The following is a 20750-nucleotide window of genomic DNA, read 5'->3' on the forward strand; positions in this document are numbered from 1 at the left end:
CAGCAAATGTCCAGAGCTCAGTCTACCATGAAGCACCAGAAGCCCTGGGAGGAATCGGAGCAGGAAGCCAAGAGCAGGCTCCTGGAGCTCAGGCAGCCTCATCCTCCCTCACAGACTCCTTAGCCACTGCACCGTCTCCCCAGAAAGATGGGTACTTCTGCATAGCTCTACGTTCTCTCTGGAAATAAACCCTCTGCTTGCAAATGGCTGACAGGCAGCAGGAGCTGGAACAGCTATAGGCCGCTGGGCCCTAATCTGCCTCAGCCACAGAGAGACAACAGGCAAGCAGAGTCTCAGAAAAATGCAGAGAAGCCAGGCGCCAAGAGCGAGGGTCTGCCTGTATCTCTGAAGGGCCTCACACACCTGGGTCGGACTAGCCCCACAGCCCTTCCTAGAGTTGTAATGTTCACACTTCTAAAAGGAGTGAGAACAGTTACTGTTGACCAATGATCAAGAGACTGAACACCCAAGCTCCCGTCGACACCCAGTCCAGGGAAGGGTACAGCTGTAGTTTCTGAGAGAAGTGGGAGATACAAAGATACAGCACAGACCACTAGTTTCCTCCTAGTATACATGTGCCACTTCTTCCTTAATAATATGAACCCCAATTTTAAACTGGAGGCTATACCAGAAAGCTCTAAGACTAGGGCCAGGAGACTGGGGCCAGGAGACTGGGGCAGCCATCCTGGATCATGAGCAGCACTTTCAAGATGGTGGAGCTTAGGGTGGTCATGGAGCCACCCTATCCACCCAGGACTGCCTTCCTCCAGGCTTTTACGTGAGACAAGCTCTTGTCCTACATAAGCCACTGTTATCTTGTGGTTAACAATTATTAGCAGCAAAACACAACTGTGAACATCCACAGCAGAACATCTATAACATGACCCGAAAGTCATGTTAACCACTCTTGTCTTCAAGGGAGTGTGGAGCTTGTTAAAAGATCACCTTCCTGTTTGGATGACCTCCTTGATGGGCCGGGAGATGCAAAAGTGGGCCTGGGGCTCAGTTTGGAAAAAGGAGCTGAAGCGAGCTGACTTGTAGAGCATCCCGTCATGAAAAGTTGGCATTCCGCTGGCAAACCATGAGGGTGGGAGTGAAGGGGAGACGGGGCACAGGGAGAGGAGCCATGAAATAATAAGTCGGCCAGCGGCTGGTGCACTCATGAGGAGAAAAAGGTGACCACGAATCCCTCGGGACATGGAAAGTCCTCTAAGAACGAGAAGTTTGAAAGGACAATTTGCAGTTTGTTTTTAATGTTGCTGAAATGTCAGTGCCTCCTCTGATACCTCTGGAATTTCAGTCAGTACCAAAGAATCACGATGCTGAGTTTCATTACAAAAGTCCATTAGCTACAACAAATATGGTAGAGGTAGGAGCTCCAAAGCAGAGGTGACCGTGGAGATTCTGCAGAAATTGTGGAAGGGGTCAGGCATGGCCTTCTGCAGGGCCCAGGATGGCCAGGGTGGGGGCAGCGGAGTGAGTGGTCTTAGCTAGATCCCAAGGGGCAGGACGCCCCATAGCCAACATCTGCCACGCAAGAGGACTCTTGCAGCCTCCTCATTGGTCTCCCTGCCTCCAGCCTCACCCAGTACAATCACACTCTGTGCTGTCTTAGAGAAATCTTTGCAAACTGCACATCTGATGCCGGTCCTGACCTATTTGAAACTCATTGTCCCCACTCCAAGGTCAAATGCACCCCCTGAAATGGTAGCATTTGAGGCTCCAGCCTGCTTCATCAACCTCATCTCTTGCTGGTCCCCCCCACACACCCCATGTGGAATACAGGCTCTGAAGCCCCACAGAGCTCATGCGCTTGCAACTCTTTTCAGAATATATCCATGCTCGGGGGTATAGCTCAGTGGTAGAGCATTTGACTGCAGAATATATCCATGCTCTTTAGGCTTCTGAGCCTTTGCTCGAGCTGTACCCTCTGCCTGGGACTCCAAGCCTCTCCCTTCTCTACCAAAGTATCCAGGAAATGTTCTGAATCGCAACACAAATGAATTCTGGCTGATTTCTGCAGGAAAGGTACATAGTAAATGACACGGTGTGGCTCCCAGAATTCTGGGAAGGCCAGAGATCCAGGCTTGAAGGGTGGCATGGACAGGAGCCACACCCGAAGTCACACTACTGCATGTTCCATGGTGACACTGCTGCCTCGATCCTGGGACAGACCAGGCAGCAGGTGCCTCTGATGCTGTCCACGCAGGTACTGGACCCATGCAGGAAGTCCACCATGGCCCCTCTGAAGGGGACGCCACCTCCCCCTTGCTTCCTCACAGGCTCCCTGCTGCATCAGACTGCCCGGGTGGCTGGCCTCTGATGGCTGGAGTCGAGGCCACATGTTTAGGACGCTAAGAAGCCAAGTCTCTGGGCTCTACATTTCCTGCCAAGACTTATAAGCTGGGGGTCTTCGAAGGATCTCCTTCTACAAGGAAGGGCAAGAGCCCACTGCTCGCATTAGGACCCTTCTCTAATAGTGCCTCCTTTGTGATATCCCCAAGGCAGCCCCGAGCAGTTACCTGCACCCCCTCTCTTCCCTCTGTACCCACCTCCCTCCTCAGGCACTCTACTAATGATCTCCCTCCAGCTTTTGAACTCCTCCAGGATGAGGACCAAGGCCAAATTCATGTGGGTATCTCCCCTCTCTCCCCTCTACCCCTCTGGACCTAGAACAGAATGCAGATACCATTATTTCTGAGTGAACAGATAAGTGGTTTAGCTCCACTATCAAGCCTATGTGCTGCCAGGACAATGGGTAATAAGAGCCATGACGTATTGAGCACCTACAGTGCACTGATTTCCATTCTAGGTATGTCCTTATGTACCATATTTTATTAATTCACAAAAATTACAGCAAATAGGGATGATTTTGATCCTCTCTGTTTTGTAGGTGGGGAAAGTGAGGCCTATTAGGGGAGTTAAGTAACTTGATAAAGACACACAACCCCACTGCTGACCTGGGCCCCAAACCCATGGCTACCTCATAGGGTTGGCCAGAGAAGCCAATGCAAGGAAATCAGGGGACTGGCCCGGCACTCGCTTCCTCTGTAAGCCCATGGGCATCTTCTAGAGCCTTCTTGCCTACTTTGTCTCAGGAGAGGGTAAGGACACATGCGCCCCTGTCCTTGAGCCCAGAAGGACATGAATGTTCCAGTGTAGCGTGGAATGCCCAGCAGAGCAGCCACAGGGCAGGGGTGTGTGGGGGGGGTAGGGGACAGCAGGTAGAGGCAGAGGGAGGGGTGAATGCAGCAGGTTGTCATAGGGCAGGGCAGCTCAACCACCCAAGGGCCACATTAAACGACTGCCCTCCCTGCCCTGAGAAAGCTTCCTGAGCTCAGGAACAATAAAATCTACATGCACATACTTCCTCACCCCTGCACGGGCCCTTCCCCATTCAACAAACTGCCACTGGTCTTCTCTCTAGAAAAATCGCAGGTAGCATGGATCTAGAACTTAGCACCTGCCAGGCACCATCTCACATAATTCTCACAACATCCTTATGAGGTAGGTTCTGTCACTACCATCATGTCACACGTGGGGAAACTGAGTTCCAATAAGAGAGCTGACCCATAATTCATAGCTACAATATGGTGGGCCAGAATTCCATCCCCGGCCTGTCTCCAGAGGTCACAGTCCTGACACGTTATTAAAGGTGGAACCCAGGCTTTAGAACCAGGCAGACCTGGTCTGAACTTTGATTCTGACTTCCCCTCTCTGTACCTCAGGGTCCTCATCTGTAAAACGAGAAGAACGTCTGTCTGCCTCTCAGGGCCCTTGGCCCAACTACTGGTAGTGGGTGTAAGGAGCTTCCACCAGGGCCAGGTAGAGAGTAGGCGCTCAATAAATATTACTTCCCTTCCTCTGGCTGGGGCAACCTGCTGTTCTGCCTCTCCTCCTGTCAGAAATCTTTGGAATTGCGGCTGTGTTTCCATGAAGATCCAGCACACCCTGAAGCTCGCTCTGCTCTCAGAAGTGGAAGGGACTCCCCTCAGCTCAGAGACTGCCGCTCGCCTTGACAGAGCCTGGCTACAGAAAGTGGCCCCAGACCCCCAACACCAGGCCTCTTTCTGCCTCTCCTGGACCCGTCATGGTGTGGGGGTAAGGGCCTGTCAGGAGAGCCATTCCCCTGGGCCTCACCATCTGATCCTCAAATTTACAGTCTCTCCAAATAAGTCTAAATATATAGTCACAGAGAAACACCAAAGGAACAAAGACAACAGTCACACAGCTTTAAACTTTGCCTGATGGTCACATCACAGGGCATGGGGCACACTTATGAATTTATATGCATCACATATGTGATAAGCCTGTATTATCTTAGAAGCAGCACAATCACATGACGCTGTGTGATGTGTGTGTGAAAGATGTTTGTTTGTTAAGTGCTGATGCCTCTCACAGCAGGCTCTTCTGGCCACCCTGTTTCAACTCCCTTCTTCTGACAGATTAGAGATACAAGGGTCAGGGAGGAGATGTCACTGACATATTCAAGGGAACCTTTACCAAAGGTAATTGCATTTAGGTCAAAGTGGCCACCTGGGAACAAGGGTGGGGGTTGGGAGTAGGACCTGGGGAAGGAATGACTGCAAGAAGCTGAAAACCCACATGCCAAAGATAATCACCCGAAAGGCTTGCTGATGGGGCTGGAAATTTCCACCCAGAGAGACCACAAGTTTCCTGGGAGGTTGTCAGAACCTCCCAGGAAACTTATTTAAAAATGCCGATGGCCTTAACCCACCTCTAGGGACTGCTTCTGTAGGTTTGGGGGGATGGCTGAGCATCTATATTTTTAGTAAGGTCCTCAGGGAATTTGGATGGCCACCAAAGTTGAAGAAGGGCTGACTGAAGCTGTCTCACAGGGGCACATGAGTAAACTAGGCTGATGTACAATCATTTCTAGACGCGAGCTGAAGGGATGGGGCCTGGCATTCAGTCACTCACTCACCCAGGGGTTTTTAGCATTCAGTTATTCCACAGATGATGGACTTAGTGGAGGAATGTGCTCAGGGTTGTACCAGTCAGAATGGACTAGAGTATGCTGCACTCACAAACAATTCCAAAAGCTCAGTGGCTTAAAACAACCAAAGTTTATTTCTCACTCCTGGTACATGTCTGTTAGGAGAGGGCGGGGCCTCCTCTGCTCCACATCTCCTCACTTTGGGGCCCAGGATGACAGATCAGCCACGACCTGAAATCATGCCGGTTATCAGAGCAGATGGAAAGAGAGTTCTTGGAGGGTCTCATGTTGGTATTTAAATGTTCTGGCCCAGAAGTATCACAAGTCACTTCTGCTCACAAGTCACTGACTAGAACCAGTTACATGGCTCCAACTGACCCTCAGGGTATTGCTTCATGACTGCTGCGCCTTCATGCTATAGCAGGAAGGGGTGGTGCTTCCATCAGTAAGGCCAAGTTTTCCTGGGAGCCTCAGCACATACCTCTCTGACCAGAAGCAGAACCTACGGTCACTCCTAGCAACAGTGGAATCTAGGGAAGGATGCTTTAACAGAGCACGCTGCAGCTTCAAACAAAATTGGGTTCTGTTGGTAAAGGAGGAGAATGGATACTGGAAAAGTAACTAGAAATACATAGGTACATAGGGAGTGTCACTGGAGAATGAGAGACAGTGTTAGAAGGATGATGACAAACGTAGATGATGACAAAGGTAGACAAAGCAGCAATAGCATGGAGGGCTTGACTATGAACTTTACTGAGCTCACCAATTTAGAGGTTGGCTGAGTGGTTTCCTAGGTCATCACAAGATTAAAACTACTAAAGTAACATATATGTTAATTCTGAATACATATTAATCGAGATTCCTCTCCCACTAGTAGACTACAACTGAATACACCAGGATGCTGTATCAAGACCATATCATTAGCTGTTAAGGGTCTACTGTATACCAGGTTCTGCATATATATGATCGCTGATTTTCAGGACAACAAAAGGTAGGTATTAATATCATCTCCATTTTACAGATGAGCAAACCAAGGCTCATATGGGTTAATGGATGACCCTCAGTCACACAGCCAATAAGCAGAGGTGCTGTGTCCAAACCCAACCCAGATTCCAAACTTCTCACTCTTTTCTCAATATGATCTCACGTTGCCTCTTTCACTAGAAATCCTTTAGTAAAAATCATTCGAAATGACAATGTGTTAAAAACACCGAAGCCTGAAATGTTATCTAAGATGCATGTCCAGCAGGAAAAGCGGTGATTGTATTGATTGGTGCTAAGGACTCCTGCTTATTAAAGCCCTGGTTTTTAGTGTATATTTGGATCCATTTTGTCATAGATATGCTGGAAAATATCAGAAAGAAACAAACAAAATGAAGCAGCCAAGATCACATGGTATGGATGTAGCCAACATGCTACAGACAGGCAATCTTGAGAAACTCTGGATGCTGTTAATTAGGAAATGAACAGCTGTCCAGCCTAAGAATTGGCAGAGCTCTCTCAATGACGACACAGGAACAAGAAGAAAAAGGGCCACACCACGAACATGAATAAGAATCAACAATGTGTCTACCTCAAGTGGCTGTGGTGTCTAAATGCAGCCTTGGATTCAGTTCTTAGGGCTCTGGAATGCTCTTGCTTATGGACCAGGATCTTGGGTTACATGGTTGGAACGTTACCAAGGCAACCCACAGACTGACTTCTAACCTTGGGGTCTGCTCCCTGGCCCAGTCTCCCAGTCCATGTAGTCAAAAATCACAGATCATTTGGACATATATTACAGACAGCTTACTGTACTGTCCTGACTCCTCTGAATATTGGCTATATTATGACATTTGATTGAAGGCAGTACCAAAAATCTTAAACAGCGTTATCCTGACTTAGAAGAACAAATTTCCCATTCATTCATTCATTATTTTTTTCGTCCATCCATCACACATTTTCCAAGAGCCTGTATATACCAGACACTTTCCTAGGTGAAACAGACAATCCAGTCATGGAATTTAGAGATCAGTGGGGGAGACAGAGGTAAATCAAATAACCCCCCAACCCAAAGGTAAATCTGCAACTGAAATGTTATTAAACATTTGCTGAGGACCGAGAATTATACTAAATGGATTGCCAAAATGGTGCTTAATCCTCTCCAAGGTCCTGAGGAGTGGAGGCTTGGAGAGGGGATTCAACTTTCCCAAAGCCACACTGCCCCAAAGTGACAGCTGGAATTCCAGTCCTGCACCACCTGATGCAAAAAGCCCATGCATGCACTTGGCTGCTTTTTCATATCTCCCTCAGCAGCCTGTAGATCTCAACTCTTTCCGGCTCCTGCCCTTTCTCCTTTGAGACCTGGGTTTGGGCTTAATGGAGTTTCCACTCTTTTATGCAGTCTTTGATATAAAATATTCCAGAATCTAGTATGTCCAAGTCACTGGATTGGGAAGCTTGTTAGAGACCAATTTTAAAACTGAGATTCTACAATTATTTTTACCTAAAGAATACCTAAAGAAAATGAGACTACCTGGGCCGAAGTTAAAGCAATTATCTCCGTAGAATTTCTAAAGGTCCTGGATTATTAACAGAGCAAGGGTGCCCCCTAGTGCACTGTGTATTACACATTCCTTGACTGGGGATGAGAGCATTCTGGATGTTAAGCGGTGGCTTCCTATTGCACGTCTGGATTAATAATAAGCCTCCCCTAGGCTTGATCATCTTGGCTCCCCAACCCCCCACCCCATTTATATCAATTCCAGAGGCAAGGCCTCAGATATATGGTACAGCATCTTCTCGCGATTCAGAATTCCACCAACCAGGACACAAGGATGCCCACACTGAGATTGCCAAAGGCTAAACCACCTACTGCCAATCTCCAGGATCACTTTCCCATTAGACCAATAAATTGATCCATCATTTCCTGCTATAATGCCTCTCTCTTTTCTGGAGGTTGTGGCTTAAGGGATACCCACCCTTTACACACACACACACACACACACACACACACTGACCTTATCCTAAAACTACCAGAAACAGGAACTTACACATTCACTTTGAACTAGGTTTTGTGCCCCAGGCCGCGGATAGAGTGATGAATGTATCACATTCCCAGCCCAAAGCTTACACTCTAGTAGGGGAAACAAATGGCTAATGAGTCTATTAATTATTCACTTTTCACTATAATAACTGCTACGAGAGAGTCTGCTCGGAGAGTCTGTATCAGTGAGACCAAAGGCAGATTAGGTCTGAGGGTCAGAAGTGTTCCCTGAGGAAAGAGTAAGGTGTACCGTGCCAAAATGGGAGAAAAGGCTGATGAAAGTGATCAGAGAGCTTGGGAGAGAACGGACATGGGGTCCAGGTAGCCTGAACTGGGCTTCTCCTGGGGCTAAAGGTGGTAAGTGTGAAGTCAGTTAGTCAGAATTGGCATAGTGTCAATTCAAGGATGGTGAGGTATTAAGAGAATATCATTAACATTAATGTTTGTCATTAATTGAAAAAGACTGAGCTGGATGTTAAATGATGAATATAAACTAACACCTGAATATTTAGTTTCAGAACAAAACTTTCTTGAGTAGGAAATGTTAACGCGGAAAGCATCCCGAGTCTATTCTGCCTCTTCCCAGTAACCAACAGTATTGCAGACTTTATTATTTACAACCTCTCCACTGCTTATATAAGATGAGGAAATAACAACAGCTGACCTAATTGCCCCAAGTGGGCAGGAGTTGAGTTAATAATAGGCTAAAGGCTGAAAGGAGGAGAGGATAGTGGTGGCAGCCACGGGGTTCCCATGGTGAACTGTGGCTAAAAACAAATCAGGATAAAAAGCCTTACCTAGTGTGTGATGCCCGCTAGATCTCAGGAGGGTTAAACGCTGCAAGATTTGTATTCAGAAAACCTGAGTTCAAAGCCGCCTCTTCACCCTCTAGCTATGTGACCAGGGCAACAAAAGGTCTCCATTTCCGCATCTGTAAAACAGCAATAACAGCAACTGCTTTTTAGTTTCTTGTCAAGTAGTGGGTGTAAAGGGCTTAGCATCATGCCTGGCATATTCCATTTACTCGACATTAGTTTATTATTATCACCATTATTATTGACAATGTTTTTTATCTGGGACCAAATCCACACACGTAAGAAATTCAGGGAAAACTTTAATCTTCTTCGTCACAATGTTCTGTTATTTTCCAATTTTTAAAAATAAGTATGCACTGCTATTAAAATCTGAAGGAGTAAAAAGTACCTACACATTTTGGCATAATACAAATTTGATTAGTCCGCTGTTGCCCAAATTTCCCGGGCTCCTATTGTTCAAGGAGAGCGTGGGTGTGCACTTTAAAAGCAGATTCCCAGGCCCCGACCGAGAAATACTGAATCCGAACATCTCAGGGACAAACCCGTTAATTTATACTTTTACTCAGTCCCACAGATGATTCTCATAATCGGGCCCCTCCTGGGACCTGCTGATTCAAAGGGAGCGCTGCAGTGACCGGACGAGGAATGCCGGCGCAGGTTCTCGCAATCACTAGCACCTGAGCCTACAATTCCCACACTGCCCTCGCAAACCAGCGCTCAGCGAGCCGGAGCCTGCCGGGAGTTGTAGTTTCTGTCAGCCAGACCTCTACCTATAAAAAAGGCGGAGATGACTGCCGAAAACTTCCCGCCCCACAATGCAAAGGCCATTGGTGACGTCATCTGCAGAACGCCCGGGATGGAGCGGGCCGTTTCTACCGCTCCTACCGCCACCTCCGCTGCATCAGAGCCTGCCTCCTCCTCCGCCGCCGGCCCCTCCCTACCCTCTTCTCCCGCCGCCGCCTCCTTCTTGGGCGCTTCTGCCACCTCTACACGATCCAGGCCCTCTGTCCCTGAGAAGAAGTCGCGTTCAGTTTCCTTTGTGGGCCCAGGGCGCAGCCATGGCGGACGGCGGCGGCGGTGGGGGCGCGGGCTCGGTGGGCGGCGGCGGAGCGGGCCAGGCCTCGGCGGGGTCGGCGACAGGCGCGACGGGGGCCGGTGGGAGCGGCGGCCCCATCAACCCGGCCTCACTGCCTCCCGGCGACCCACAGCTCATCGCTCTCATCGTGGAGCAGCTCAAAAGCCGGGGCTTGTTTGACAGCTTCCGCCGGGATTGCCTGGCGGACGTGGACACCAAGGTAGGTGGGGCCGACGGGGTAGGACTGGGCGTGAAGACCTCAGGGTTGCAGGTTGGCTTTTCTAAAGCAGAGAGAACAACAAAAGATACTTTTTAAAAATCTCAGCAGTGAGGTATTAGGCCGCTTGAGGCAGTACAGGAAGCTTTCTGAGTGGTGTACACGTGGGTTGGACTCCCAGTCCGATTACTGTTAGCTGTGTGACGGTCCAGTCGTTTCTCTGAACTTGGGGATTCAGTACTGGTTTCAGAGCCTAGATCCTGTCTTTCCCAAGCTGAGACTTCTTTAAGCCCCTCAGTAACAAACCTCTGTGTGTTAAGAACATTGGAGAAGGCCAGGTAAGGAAGGGAGAATGGTTTGAATGCACAATCATCAGAACGTTGTAGCAATTTGTTCCTTTTCTCTAGCTCAGTGATTTGCAGGCCTGAGTGTCCGGTTGAATTAAGGTACACTGGTGCAGAACCCTTATCTTGTACTCCATCGTGGATTAAAGAGAATTTGGTGCCAATTTTAGATCCTAATGCCATAGGTCAATCCCCTAGTAAAATGCTATTTCATGTTACTTGCCAAAGTCGTGGAGATTCAGTGAAGTCAGGTGTGTTAAGTGTCAGACATACAGTAGTTGCTGGAATGTTCCATTCTCTCCCATTTCAGAAGCTTTTCTAACAAGACTAGGGTTATAGGTTTAGGAGGCTCTGTTACTGACTGAGCCCCTCTAGGGAAGTGATTTCTCCTCTCTTAAGAGAATCTGCCTACCTAACAGGAAAATTGTGAACTTAAAATTATAACTCAAAGATAGGGAAAGACATCTTCCATTTATTCATTGAACATTTATTGTCCTACAGCATGTGGGCTGTGTGGATACAGAAACAAGTAAGTCACTACCAGTCCTCAGAGCTCATACTCTAGGGTAGAAAACTGACAGGTGGACCAGATGCTATATACACTATGTGGTGTTAGAAGTGCTTAATATTTAATGCTTAATTTTCCTTATTTAAGGTTCTCAGGTACATATCAACTGAACTTCCACCTTTCCCAGGACTCTGGGTGTTCTCAACTTCCCATCACAAGTTCTCCACTCATACCTCTTATGTTCTGTTTTGTGTGGCTAAATCAATGTGGTATGCATGGTATTTTTAAAAGAGAGAAAGAAAATTAGTACTGTAAAGCTGTTGGGGGAAAGAGAGTTGGAGCCTTCCCCACGTAACACCTTAGATGTTCCTTCCATTAGTGCCTGGGTGGTTTTATTTTTGGAAGACTGTGTTTTCAGGCACTGTTGCTTTAGCCCCATGGTTCTCAGTTTGCCTCTTGGATCAGCAGCATCAACATCACTTGAGAACTTGTTAGAAATGTATATTCTTAGGCCCCTTCCCAAACTGCTGATATATTTCAGGGAAAATGTACAGATGATGTTTGTAATTTACTTTGCAGTGCACCCAAAGTACAAATAAATAGAACAAACTGATAAGTGAATCAAGTGAGGGATAGATAATGCAATAAAATGTTAATGGGAGGCACAGTCTGTCCTTTCACTTCAAGAACTGAAGGGATTGTTCTATGTTGTCAAGATCTGTTCAGGTTTGGTGGTGACATTTGCTGTCCTTTGTCCTTTTACGGTAAACAGTAACTATCATTTCAAACCAGGTGACTTATTTTGAATAGTATAAAGTACAGTAGCAGGATGCATAGTTCCAAGTGACAAATTAATTCTAGTTTCTTTAAGCAAAGTGGTGAATCTGTTGACTTGGGCACCCCAAGAAAGGACTGATTGAACAAACTGTCAGAAGAGTAGGGATGCATTTGGAACCGGGGATGCGCCTCCAGGGCCATCTTTCATTTCTGCTCTTTATAATATTTTACTGTCACTGCACAGCAGAGTCATCCATTTGGTTACTGGTATTTTGATTACATCTTACATCTTCTTTCTCTAGAAAGGGACTCTCAATTCTTGTTCAAACAATCCCAGGGAACATCAGCATTGTCTTAGCAAGGGGCAGGCACCACATTTGTGGTCAGGAGAACATGGCACCCTCTGTCCTACCCTTGTGAGGAGAGGAAGGAGGAGTTGCTAGGTAGATAGTACATGGGTGTTTGTGAATCCGTTCTCTTGGCCTTTTGGAAGAGTCCACCTATAGAGTTGAAGCCTGATGATTTTTTTTGTCACTTTCATTTACCTGACTGCTAGCAAACTTTTGCCACAGTAACACTGCATAATAAACCAAATCATGGTGACATGATAAGCATCCATTCTCATGCTGATAGGGCTGCAGGTCAGCTAAAGTTCAGCTAATCTACGTAGGCTTCCGCTGGGAGGTTTAGGTGGCCTGGGCTTGGGTTTAGCTTGGGCTACATATAAACTCACCTTAGGTCCCAGGACATGCCGTCATAGAGGGTCACCAGAGCACAAGAACCAAGCCAGACAGAGGACGACCACATTTAAGGCCTCTTGTCACTAGCACTCCATTGACCAGACTGTGTCGCATTGCTAAAACTCAGCATCACTGGGGTAGGGAAGCAGTCTCTGCCCAGGCAGAGGGGGGCAGGGGTGAAGCCTAACAGCAATGCACACTATTATACCTGGTTTGAAGAAGAGCAGCTGATCGTACCAGAAGGTCTTAGAGGCTGAGAATACATGTTCCATGTATTCACCAAGTTCCTTCTAATTTTGTTCTGATCATAGTTGGGTCTAAAACCGACTATGAGCCAATAAGAGCCTCAAGCTCCATTTTTGGACTTAAGGTGTGCTTCCCCTCAGCCTTTCCCAATGTTCCATAGGCTTTGACTTCAGTCTCCATTCTCACATCATGCTGGGGTTGGGTGGCCCTTCATTTTATGCAGTGGGCTTTCCTGAGCCCTTATTTATTGCTGAGGATACCCTGCGAGGCAAGTGGGACAGTAATATTTCAGGTTTACAAATGGAAATAACTGAAGCTGAAAGGTTGATGACTTGGACAGCCGGTTAGTGATGGTGCCAGGCTAGAACCCAGTTCCTCTGATTCAGAAACAGTCTAGGTCTAACCTTGGCTTTGCCACATTTTGGCCATGTGGGCAAGTTGTTTACTTTTTCTAAGCATAAATTTCTAATCTCTACAATGGGGGCAGGAGAGAGTTAATAGACCCTCCCTGTACCATTACTTGGAAAGTAAATGGGATGATGCATCTGGCCTTGTGCCTGCCCACCATAAAGTAAGCCCTTGTTGCTAGTTAATTCATGCTCTACTGTACTACAGAGCCGTCTTCATCGTCATGCTGGAAGTGTCTTTAAGGACTTGAAACATCTACATTTCTGTGGAAAGCAGTATTCTTAAATGACTGACTTCTAAGATTTTGGTGCATGTAACTTCTTACCTTGCCTCTTCTTTTTAATGTTTCAGCCAGCTTACCAAAACCTGAGGCAGAAAGTGGATAATTTTGTGTCAACACATCTGGACAAGCAGGAATGGAATCCTACAATGAACAAAAACCAGTTGCGAAATGGTCTGAGGCAGAGTGTAGTTCAGTAAGTAATTAGAATTAAGAGTGAAAATGTGGTAATCACAGCATGATGTACAAGAAAGCTGATGCGCGTCATTATTTGGTCAAGGTGGATGGTACTTTACAGCAAATCCCACGCACAAGTCGCAGCAGTCCACCCCTTTATTAAAGTTAAGGTTCAAGTAAGCAAAGGACTCAACTGACATTCTTGCTAGTTTATCCATCCTCCATAGGCCTCCTGTGTAAATTCTACCGGGTGCATTGAAAGATACTCCAAATTCTGAAACCTAATTCCCTGCTGCTTGAAGTTTTCAGTGTAGTTCGCCCATACGCGGGAGTTTTATACCAAGATATCAGTGTTTGGATCTTGGGCGAGAGGTCTGAAGTGGAACAGCAGCTTTTAGGAAGGCATGGAGCCTTATTAAAGCACGTCTGTCGCGGTCACAGCCTGAACCTTAGTTCGGTGCCACTGCCAGTCACCCGGTGACTTCTCGGTGTCACTGGGCACTGCAGCGGAGGCGGGCCATGGCATCTGGCTTTTTCTAATCTGCTTGTGATCTTTTTTTGCTCTTATTACTAGCACTTGTGTTCAGGTCTTGATCCAGTGAACTCTCCTGGAATATCTAAAAGCTTGTGAAGCCCACCTCTTTAGAAATAGAAATATCGGGGAATTGTGCTGAGTGAAAAAAGCCAGTATTAGAAAGACGCGTGGTGCTGATTCCATATATGTAACACTGGTGAATAAACAATGACAGCGATGGAGACAAGATGAGGGGTGCCTAGGGTTTGGGGGTGGGAGGAGGCGGGTGAGTGTGACCCCAAAGGGATAGCCCCAGGGGATGCTGTGGTGGTGGAACTAAGACCTTCATCGTGGTGGCGGTTACCTGCGGTCACTCATGGGGTAAAATGGCACAGAGCTACCTGGGCAAACACACAACGGAGTGCAGCTACGTGTGTGAAAACTAAGTAAGGTTGGATCGTCCTGGTGTCATTTTTCCAGTTGTGATACCGTATGGCAGGTACACATGGTGCAAACGGGTGGCTGGGGGAAGGACGCACGGACCTTCAGAGAATGGTCTGTTTGTCTCCACAAGGTCAGGGATGTTGGAAGCTGGAGTGGACAGAATCATTTCTCAAGTGGTGGATCCCAAACTAAACCACATCTTCAGACCACAGATAGAAAGAGCGATTCACGAGTTCCTGGCGGCCAAGAAGAAAGAAGCCGTGCCAGCGCCCCCTCCAGAGCCTGAGAGCCAGGACCCCCCAGCTCCCTCCCAGGATGCTTCCTAAGGTCCAGTATCCCGTCTTTTGTCCAGGAGCATTCATCTCTGGCTTATAAATATATAAAATGGATAGAAAAGGGGTAAGCCACTATTGGGGATCATGTTCTTGATATATTCAGAAAAACATTTACTGCAGAGAGACTCCACCTACTGTTCAAGAGTCATTTTTTACTGAGAACTCACAGGTAGCATTCTCCTGTGTTAGTGTGATCTTCTGTGCCGCCAGAGCTAAACTTTTTTTTTTTTTTTAAAGATTTTATTTATTTGACAGAGAGAGAGATAGCAAGAGCAGGAACACAAGCAAGGCAAGTGGGAGAGGGAGAAGCAAGCTTCCCGCAGAGCAGGGAGCCCGATACGGGGCTCGATCCCAGGACCCTGGGATCATGACCTGAGCCAAAGGCAGATGCTTAACAACTGAGCCACCCAGGTGCCCCCAGAGCTAAACATTTAAGCTGTGGATAGATGCTTCATTAGAAACCAACAGGGATGGTTGCTGTGCACAAGAGAAATTCAAATGAAAGTCCTGTTTTTCTGAAGTTGATTGAATGAGTCTTATACCTGGACATGAGTTAAACTTGGGTTTGCAATTTAAATATAAAGTCAAACAGTGCCTTCTAAAATGGCATCCTCAATGGGACTCACAGTCTGCTTTAAGCCCTGCTGGATTTCCTTGTATTTAGAGATTAGAGTTTACCACTGTCAACAACCGTGGGATTCTTCTGTTATGTGCGTGCCCCTTCCTGTTACATTTGGGATTTAACTTCATCTTAAAAGTCAGCTACAGGTGCACAAAGCCACGCTTTTTGCAGGCTTTGAGACCTTGGTCAAGGTGAGCAGTAACCAGCAGGTAAGCAGTGGACTCTTACCTAGCCATTGTTAGTAACCTGTCCCCTCATTCCACTTTGGTGTTCTGTTTGTCAGATTCATTAAGATGTTTATTATTTTTGATAGGAAAGCATCAGTGAGTGAACAGAGCAAGAGCACAAAGCTTGGGTGGGGCACTGCCTTAAGAGGGGCATTGTCTATTTGTGCCTGTACTCGGGGGAGAACTCAAACTCAATTCCATTATGGAGTATAAAACATTACCAGTTTTTCTAGTTTAATTGTAAATTCCTTTAGGGACATAAAATTAAATGTAGTCTCTTATCAAAAAGCCTCTTGATCTGATTCTCTTTTTAGAGTATGTCTGACACCTTTTGGAAGCTCCATTGAATTAACCATGAAGAAATGGATTCGGTTACTTAAGAGGACAACTTCAGAATGAAGACAGGCTGAGGTCGTCACTGATTTCAACGTTCAGCCTTGACTGTGGGGCAGTGTCCAGATTGAACAGGCAGTGACAGTGGACCGTGTGTGCCCCCTCATTGTGCTGCCGTCTGGTCAGCCTGCCAAAGGGGGTGACAGCCAGTAGACACTACAGAGATACAAAGAAACACTACATCAGTCTGGGGTTGTCCTGAAACCTTTATACTTGAACTTGGAGACTGTGTGGATTTTAGGGTTTGTGCTCGGGGATCCCTAGAGGGGCTGTAGCTACAGTGGAGGAACATAACCAGTTCCAAAGAATGACAGTAAAGGTTAGCATGGAGTAGGAATTAGTGCTTAACTGTCAACTAGAATGTTTAAGCTGTCAGCACCAACTAGCTCAAAAGCTGTCATGACCCTCTTGTACGTGAATCTTGTAGCTTCGGTTTCCTTTCCTCCGTAAGAGGTGACAACACATGGGACCGTAGAATGTGTGAGGAAGTGCAGACATCAGGTAGAAGGAGAAACATCTGCAGGCTGTCTGTCCAGGGCTGCTGCTTATCCTGCAAGGGCTAGTGAGTCTTGGTGTGTTTATTTTATTCTCACGTTTGTGTTTTTTAGAAAAGTTGAATGATCAATAAATAGCTTAAGTTTTGTAATAAAATCATTTGCTACTCCTACTCTGAAGCCTCAACTGAGTGTAGCCTCCAGGCCTGGGAACCTGTGAGGAGTAACCTTTGTCCTCTGCCTGCCATTCTGTGCCTACGCGGGGGTAGTGGACGGGGGAGCAGAACTTGGAGCTGCCCACCCCCTGGAGCTAGCAGGTAGCACTGGAAGTGGGCAGGCAGTCCCTCTTCTCCCCTGGACCGTGACTGGTGCCGGTCACTAGCTGTGAGGGCAGAACGATCTGTCCGTGTTCCTCGAACCGAGTGTACAGTAGCATCACCCAGCGATCTTGGAAAGGTGCATATTCCGACCCAGAAGTTCTGGAGTGGGATTGGAATGTGTTCTCATGCTCCAGGGGCTGCTCATGCTGCTGGCCCCTGGCAAACACTTTGTACGGCAAGCCTTGAAGAGTATCAAAGCTTATATCAAAGAGTTTGGGTCCTTAGTGGAGTCTGTCCCTAGATATTGTTCATCCAATAAATTGTCAACTACTTAGCTGGTTCCCTGTTAAAATGAACTGCCTCCACCTTGACCATTTCTTGGCTTACAGTGAAGTTTGTGGCTCTTATGTCAGATGCTCAGGCACTGGTTTATCCTATCTCTGCCATTTACCCTCAGCTTCTATTTACTCATCGAGGGGAAATAGGTTCCCATGCATTCTGGATCGCTCCCTGGCACGTGAACGAAGTAAGCACTAACCCGTCACAGCAGTGCTGCTGAAGGTAGAGTCCCTCACCAGCAGCAGCAGCATCACCCTGGAACTTGCTAGAAATGCAGCCCCTACTCCAGACCGGATTCTGAGACTTGTAGAGGGGCCCAGCAAGCCCTCCCAGTGATTCTCTGCATGCGAAAAATCATTTTAAGGCACGTTTTTGGGAAGCTGGTGATGTTGACTGGCAATGACAGTTTAATTGTGATTAGTGTGTAAACGTGTCTCTTCCAACAGCTCCTGAGGGGTGAGACTATCGAGTTTTTTTGTCTTGTTTTTTAATTCCTTGCAAGGACTCTGCTTTGGGGCATTTTGATGTAGAAATGCTTGCATGTAACTTATACCTGCTCTGCTTTCAAAAGAAGTGTCTTCTGAAGATGAGTTTGCTAAGCAGCTCAGAACATTGGTGAGAACTCTGCAGAGACTCACTGGCTATTCAAGATAGAGGAGCAGTGTCTGTGGGGACCCAGCAAAGGTCGGGGTCTGGCGTGGGCCCAAGGCTGGCACTGAGGTCCGGGTTTGAAAACTGCATCTGGATAAGTCCTGACAGGGCCAGGCCCTGCCCCTCTTGGCTGCCCTAGGAGGCCGAGGACAGGGTGGGAAGCAGACAGGACAGCCGGCCCGGCCAAGCTTTTGTTGGCACTGCGTATCACACCCTGTCCATCACCTTACCCGTGGAGGAGCCAGGAGGTCAACTTTTATGGTCTTGTCACTGGGGATGGGCTTGGCTCCAAGGCCACATGGTAGTAATTACTCGTCCTCTCAAATTGGTTACACTGCCTGAGACCTCGCCAGTCTTTCTGTCTCCAGTGTCCAAACTGCCATTTGGCCATCCTTCCAGAAACACTGCTTTTATCAAATCTCTTCCTCACTCTGGAACCTTTGGAAGGATGTAGACGAACTAGGCGCTGACCAGGTGGCCGACATTTTCATACGCATATATTTAATTCTCATGACCCTGTTAGGATTTATTCTCCATTCTGTGGATGAGGCAACCTAAACTCAGGTGAAGCAACATACTCATTATACAACTATTACGTAGGGGAGCAAGGTTTGAACCCAAGCCTCTGAACTCAAAGCTCATGTTCCCCTCCCCACCCCACCCCCTTGCTACGCTGCCTCCTTATTACTTAACAGAACAAGTCAAACTTGTCAGTCCTTTGGGGTCCACCCTTCATTCCAAATGTAGGCTAAAATCAAGTCAGCTGGACCTCTTGCTACATCTCAATGCATACCTTTAGCTCTAGCCAGTCTGCTCCCCTCACGCAAATGCCTATCACAGAGCAGAGTCTGCAAACTCACTCTGCCCTCCAGACATGTTCTATTGATCATGGAGTTGTAACTATTGTCTGTTGTTTTTAATTACCAATATTTCAAAATGGGGAGAATTCCATATAGAGCTCTCTTTCTGGTTCCTAATGAAAAATGTCAAGGTTTGGCAACATATTTGTATTCCCGCTGGATAACAATCCGCCAGAATTCTGTAGCAACTCTGCAGTTGAGAGAGCATGTGGGACAGACAGATGCCACTGGCTGGCTTCTCTCATTTCCATCACCCTGCTGGCCCTGAGGGTGTTGGAGATACTTGCCCCAGAGTGTCATCGTCCTGTGATTAAGATGATTCAAAACATTTCCAGCTAAAGGGCCAGATCTTCTAGACTGATTTTCATGGAGACTAGATTTTCAGCTACCTGAGTTGGGCTCTAGAATTTTCAAGCTTGGAATGGAGTCTGAAGTTCCCTAACATCTCTCTCTCGGTGTCCAGATTGAACCTATCCAAGGATGAGGGAAGGTCACAGAACATCGCACATAGAGGTGGGCTCAGGGTACAGCTAGGACAGAGACTGAGAGAACCAGCACACGGTATTCTCAGAAGCCCCCCAGACTCACCCTGAGTGGCAGTCTCGCCAGGGCTGGAGCCGGAAGAGGGCTTGTCTGTGTAGCCTAATCGATGTAGGAAGCTTAAAGTCTTGTAAATGAGAGAGCGAAGGGTAGCAGAATATGCCACCCCAAAATAGGACCGCAGGAGTTCAGGACCTGCTGCCCCCAAATCTTCCTCTTTGATACACGGATTGCTTAGAGCTGTAGGCACTTGAAAAACGGCAAATACAGGGAGAGGCTTTCACTGAATTGCTTTTATCTGCCTAAAGGCAGATACCAGATACCCAAAAGGAACACTCATCACAGATCCCCTCCCGGGAGGTACATCACCCAGGGAGGACTGACTCTCACAAGAGAAGAGACTAGAAGTCAACCCCACACCCTGACAAACTTCATCACAAATTATTCTACCTCCCATCTGTTCTTCCAAAGGCCCATTCATCTCTCCTAAAAATCACTGACTCTCCCCTAAGAGGCCTACCAACCCCCTCTTCCTTCCCTGTTGAGCTGGTATTTAATCCCAAATTCTAAGCCACCTCAGGGAGTTAACTTATTTTTCCCTGGGTGTTTCCATGGTGACATGAGGTATCCATGTTAAGAAACTTCTGTGTTTCTTTTGTTAATCTGTCTTTTGTTACAGGGGTTTCAGCCAAGTACTCGAAGGGTAGAGAGAAAATCATTTCCACCCCCCTACAAGAGCAATAGATTGGATTCGGCAGAAGTTAAACAATGGTCAGGGTGGGCATTTGAATGACGCAAAGCTTACGCAGCTCTCTGAAGGGGGCAGCACCCGGTCTCCGCTGAGGTGATTCTGTAGGCAGGTGGGAGAACTTTGTCAGACTCGGCCCGGCCTGGAGTCGTCATGACGGCCGTCCTCACAGCAATCCTATGAGCTCATACGGTGTGCTGGCTCAAGGCTCAAAATTTGAGACCTGACTCTGCCACCTGGGCTCTGGGGCGGCGTCAGTGATGATAGATTCTGTTTTGGCTACAGTGCGTGAACAAAGAAACACCAAAATCTCATCAGCCGCACACAACTAGTTTCTCACTTTCACAAAATGGCTGTGATCTGGGCAACGCTCCAGGGCAAGCCTTCAAGGCGACACTGAGCGTCCTGGCTGCTGCAAGCCTTTAGCCCATCCTCTCAACCCAAGACCTCTTCCGTAAGAGCACAGCAGAGGAAGAGAACCACGGAAGGTCTCCCGTGAAGGATGAATGATATGGCCTGCGAGTGATACCATGGCTTTCACTCACAGCCCCCTGGCCACACCTAGGCACATGGCCATACCTAACTGCAAGGGCACCGAGAGGTACACACACTCACGGGCCCAGAAGGAGAGGAGAACCAAATGTGGCTGAGCCCCAGAAGGCTACCTCGGTGTGCCTTCCCGTCCACTGAATAT

The 20750-nt window shown here is 47.4% G+C and overlaps 1 protein-coding gene and 1 long non-coding RNA gene across 17 annotated transcripts in view; one reads left to right on the top strand and one right to left on the bottom strand.

The window, feature by feature from the left end:
• The window catches only part of LOC123861696 (uncharacterized), a 272443-nt gene that overhangs the window by 8975 nt on the left and 242718 nt on the right, over window positions 1-20750 (bottom strand). For 12 of the 13 annotated variants that reach the window (XR_010413202.1, XR_010413200.1, XR_010413201.1 and 9 more), the window contains 2 exons: window positions 9190-20335; window positions 8780-8913 (listed from right to left, as the gene is read on the bottom strand). This is a non-coding gene — a long non-coding RNA (uncharacterized LOC123861696). The remainder of the gene's footprint in view (window positions 1-8779; window positions 8914-9189; window positions 20336-20750) is intronic. The other variant, XR_010413203.1, reaches the window with a different exon arrangement.
• BOD1 (biorientation of chromosomes in cell division 1) lies at window positions 9856-16772 on the top strand. 4 transcript variants are annotated; one of them, XR_010413196.1, is made up of 4 exons: window positions 9856-10092; window positions 13464-13588; window positions 14658-14926; window positions 16026-16772. XR_010413196.1 is itself a non-coding variant. In XM_064596556.1 (4 exons), the coding sequence occupies exons 1-3, from the start codon at window positions 9856-9858 to the stop codon at window positions 14851-14853; spliced, it is 558 nt and encodes a 185-aa protein (XP_064452626.1). In that variant the 3' UTR covers window position 14854; window positions 16026-16772. The 4 variants fall into 4 exon arrangements, 3 of the variants coding, with proteins under 3 accessions (XP_064452626.1, XP_054369471.1, XP_054369475.1); XM_064596556.1 differs by having other exon boundaries at window positions 14658-14854; XM_054513496.2 differs by having other exon boundaries at window positions 14733-14854.

This window comes from Mirounga angustirostris, unplaced genomic scaffold, assembly GCF_029215605.1.
Source record: "Mirounga angustirostris isolate CCGP_5_RB_7025 unplaced genomic scaffold, mMirAng1.0.hap1 SCAF_7, whole genome shotgun sequence".
Classification (NCBI taxonomy): Eukaryota; Metazoa; Chordata; class Mammalia; order Carnivora; family Phocidae; genus Mirounga; species Mirounga angustirostris.